The sequence below is a fragment of the Vipera berus genome (genome assembly GCF_964194415.1).
Source record: "Vipera berus genome assembly, chromosome: 11".
In the NCBI taxonomy this organism is placed as follows: domain Eukaryota; kingdom Metazoa; phylum Chordata; class Lepidosauria; order Squamata; family Viperidae; genus Vipera; species Vipera berus.
Genome location: NC_138214.1, coordinates 5,032,893 through 5,037,050, shown reverse-complemented (window position 1 = coordinate 5,037,050; position 4,158 = coordinate 5,032,893). Strand labels below are relative to the sequence as shown.

The 4,158-nt window shown below is 39.8% G+C and overlaps 1 protein-coding gene across 1 annotated transcript in view; it reads right to left on the bottom strand.

Moving 5' to 3' along the window:
* Positions 1–220: 220 nt before the first annotated feature.
* Positions 221–4,158, bottom strand: part of GRIA3 (glutamate ionotropic receptor AMPA type subunit 3) — a gene marked incomplete at its 5' end in the record, with an annotated part of 118,856 nt that continues 114,918 nt past the window's right edge. Inside the window, 2 exons of the mRNA XM_081336513.1 lie at positions 221–237; positions 2,303–2,550. Coding sequence (XP_081192639.1) covers positions 2,305–2,550 — 246 coding nt within the window. The 3' untranslated portion in view covers positions 221–237; positions 2,303–2,304. The remainder of the gene's footprint in view (positions 238–2,302; positions 2,551–4,158) is intronic.

Below are 4,158 nucleotides of genomic sequence, written 5' to 3'. Positions count from 1 at the left end.
AAAAATTTTTTTTTGATGGTTTGCATTGTTTCTAAAGTCTTAAGAATCTCCTGTTAAGGCACTGAAGGAAAAACAAACAAAAAAAATAATCCTATGAAAAGTTCATTGCACCATCATCAGTATTGTGTCAAAACTGACACCTGGGACAGAGTAAAATTGGCTCAGGTGACCAGGATCACTGAAGTAACTGGGAATCTCAGTTGTTCCTCCCTTTGCAAGCCATGATAAATGCAGGATCTGTAACGAGATGACGAAAAGCTGAACTGTGTCCCAAAGAAGCAAAGTCATATGCAGGGACCAGGAAACAAACATCAGAGGAAGGAGGGGATCACCCCACTGAATTTTCTTCTCCTCCCTCTAGTTTTCTCTGGTTAAATGGCATGGCCTAAGCCAGGGGTAGGCAACCTCGGCTCTTTTATGACTCATGGACTTCAACTCCCAGAATTCCTGAGCCAGCCGGCTCAGGAATTCTGGGAGTTGAAGTCCATGAGTCATAAAAGAGCCGAGGTTGCCTACCCCTGGCCTAAGCAGTCCAGTCCTCTCATTTTTGCGGCTGCCCCCTGAAGATTTTGGGTTAAGCAATGGAGCTCCATAAATCTCCATAAATGTATTAGATGTAGTAGCAATTAACATATTGGAGACATCACCATCAATCTGACTTGGCTGATAGAAAACAAGTTTCAAAACTGGGGTTTTTGGGTCAGGGAAAGTAGAATTCATGCCTTCCTCTTTATGGAAAGGAGAGATATGACTATTTTATTTTGTCAGCCATCTGTTTTTATGAGTTCCGTCACAATAACAAGGAGACTTAGAACGTTGCCCTGTTCTCTTCAGGACCTCAAACGTTCTCTTCCATTAAACAACAACAGGAGAAAGAACTCTGAAACATACTTACCACTGCTCCACAGTTCCCTTTAATACATACAAGTGAATATCATATATAGAAGGTAAATTTAAAAAAAAATGGGGAAATTATCAGCAGCAGCAGCATTTTATATGTGTGCTTCTGGATGGGTCAATATTTTCAACAATATTGAATGTATGGCTGCAGAACTAATGAGAAAAAAAATAAGAGGCTGACTTAAAATCCAGATTTGAGGACTCTGTGAAGGCGCAATGGATTCATGTTATTTAACAAATTACTCTAATATAGGATTTAAATTGCTAGCTTCCAAATCTTTGGTGCTGTGTGTGTGTGTGTGTGTGTGTGAGAGAGAGAAACATTTCCTTGAATGCAACAAATGAACTAAGGAGTTTATACAGCTCAACGTAAGTGTGTCAGGGTGATGGGTGGACATCACAGTTTGAGCAAAATAGTCATTACATTAAAATTCCTAGTTCATTTGATGATGCTACTCTAGACGATTGCATTTCTGTTGAAATAATTGGACGGAATTTCAGTCTTTATCATAATTCTCTCTCTAATGTATGGCTCTCCAAAGCTGAATCAAGTACTCAGACTTTCTCAGAATTATATACCGAGAGGGCAAATGATTCATCGTTTTCAAGAAATAATCACCAATGTCCATTTCCTAAGGAAAAGGCATCATGCCACGAAAAGGACGGATACCATCCCATCTCCAGACAATACTTAATTTATGGAAAAATATGATTTTAATATAATAATAATAATAATAATAATAATAATAATAATAATAATAATAATAATAATAATAATAATAATAATAATAATAATAATAATAAAGTTGGAAGGGACCTTGGAGGTCATCTAGTCCAACCCCCTGCTCAGGCAGGAAACCTTATACCATTTCAGGCAAATGGCTTAAATTAAATTAAATTAAATATTAAATACTGTGCTTTATCACAGCAAGTCCTTCTACTAGAAACAGAGATAGAAGAAAATATTTCTAGCTCAGGGCTGAAATGCCGGTTCTTTGGTGTTCTCTGAGCTTGGTAACCAAGCCAAACTACTTGCAGGCATTTCATTACCAAACTATGCATTAATATTGTTACCTAGTTTGGTAATGAAATGTCTGCAATAAAACAACCAAGCTCAGAAAGCGCCAAGGGTGCCCCAAAGATGTATGAGTGGTTTGAATTAGCCCCTTCCATTGACATAATCTACCAATTGTTGATTGACAAATGATTTAAGAACGAACTCAATCAACTGTGCGAATCCAAAAGCGCCTTTCTAGCTGCGTTGTGTCCAACATCCAAGATGTTCAATCCTAAAATGTAAGGCCTGATGAAGAGGGAGAAGACAAAACACCAGAACACATCAACGATAAAGGACACCAAACATATAAAATGGTGGATTTGCTTACTCAACCTTTAGCCATACCACTAGATCTTTACACTTTCTGTTCCATACACGTTGTATCCTTCTCTGTACGTAGCATAATTCTGGGTATTGGGTGCAGGAGCAGGCTTAAAGTTTTGTGTGTTCTTTGTGAGTTTCATTCGTTTGGACTCGGCTCGAGACTTGTAACAGAATTCTATCAAGGCCACCGTCATGGCAAGGCCGAGGCCTCCAACGAGGATATAAAAAACCCCTGCCACATTGCTCAAGCTGAGTGCACTTGTCTTGTCCTAAGAAAAACGAACCAGCCGGTTAGCTTCATGGTAGAAAAATCAACAGTCAGGTGGACATTGCATTACTAGCAAAAGAACGAGAGGGATTTGCTATGAAAACCTAAAGACTTTTCCTGCATTCGAGCTTAAAGCTCTTTCCACCCAAATCTTTCAAAATACAATTGTCAACATTTTCAGCAGATTAAAGTTACAAATCATGCCCCAGAAGAAGAAGAAGAAGGAAAAAAAAAGGTTTCACAAGAGGAACACACCCAGAAAAGAAAGTTTCATTCCACCCACCCTATCATTTCTTTAGTGCTAATTGCGCACAAGGACAGAATGTCAGCTCTGTGCTATTAACCACGTTTCACTGTTGTTATGGTGAATATGACTGTGTCATCTAACCATCCCTTGAAATTTGTCAGATATTCCCACTGGAGTGGGGCTGAAGAAAGCAGGGTGAATTTAAAGAATTCCAAAAAAGAAGAAGAAGAAGAAGAAGAAGAAGGGGTGGGGGGAAAAGAGGAGACAAAGGCCTTTGAGAATTGTTGATGCTGATGCATAGATTGATCCTCCAAATTTGACTAACGTTTTCTCTGACATCCCAATAACCACGTTGTAAGAGGTTGGTCAGTTACTTTCAGGCTGAGCTTGCTAATGCTAATTTCAGTCTGAACATCAGGGCTGAACCAAGAAACCAACAGTAACCCAGCCAAAAATGAGATGGATTTCTACTCTCTAAGCTATATACCCTTAAGGCAGAAGGGGAAAAATAACTGTCTGGGGTTTTTGTTTTTGTCTGAAACGTCATTGTAACCATTTTGCTGCTGGATTGGTTTACCAAATCCCTTGGTTCTCAATTATGGCGACTCCTTCTAGTTTGAGCTGTGACACAAAGAAAATCAGAAGGCTTGTCAACATGAGAAAGTTGCGCTGGTACCACTGAGTGTGAATCGGAAATGCTGTCAAACTGATTCAGGTCCCAAGGTGGACAGAACCCTTTTGGACTTCCAAAGTGAGCGTACTTGGTAAGAAAACACGAAGCACCCAAGAACTTTAATGTTGCAAGTTGTGGTCCAGCAAACCAGAGGATGGATGGCCAACAAAATCAAACTTAGTGTCTAGACGTTGGCAACGAAGAGAAGACCCGGAGTTCTTCCGTGCTGAAAGAAAAATCTACAGACCCATAAGTGCTGTCCGCACAAGGGGCGTGACCCAGCTTCACAACGGACTCATCTTAAAACCAGCACAACTCTCTTATGTAGGCAAGGCCTGAGTGGTTGATGTCAATCTGGATTCCAGACCAATCTAGCAGATATTACAGAAAACTGGTGCTTTTCAAGAGTTGCAGGTTGAGCCTCTGCTTACCATAAGAGTAAGAATAACCGTAGTAGGAGTTTTTACAATCGGCCTGTCAAATCAGCTTCTCATATGGAATCCCTTTAAGCATCTTTCCCCAAATATAATCAATCAATAGGCAGAGAAAGACAAGGGCATATTGAGAAGCTTAGCTGTTACGGTCTTGACTGAATTTTAAGTTCCTTCAGATTACATTTAAAATTTGAGTTACAACGAGGCTGATCCTGCAGTGGTGCATTTAAACGTCCATCGGCCCAAAACTGAAAG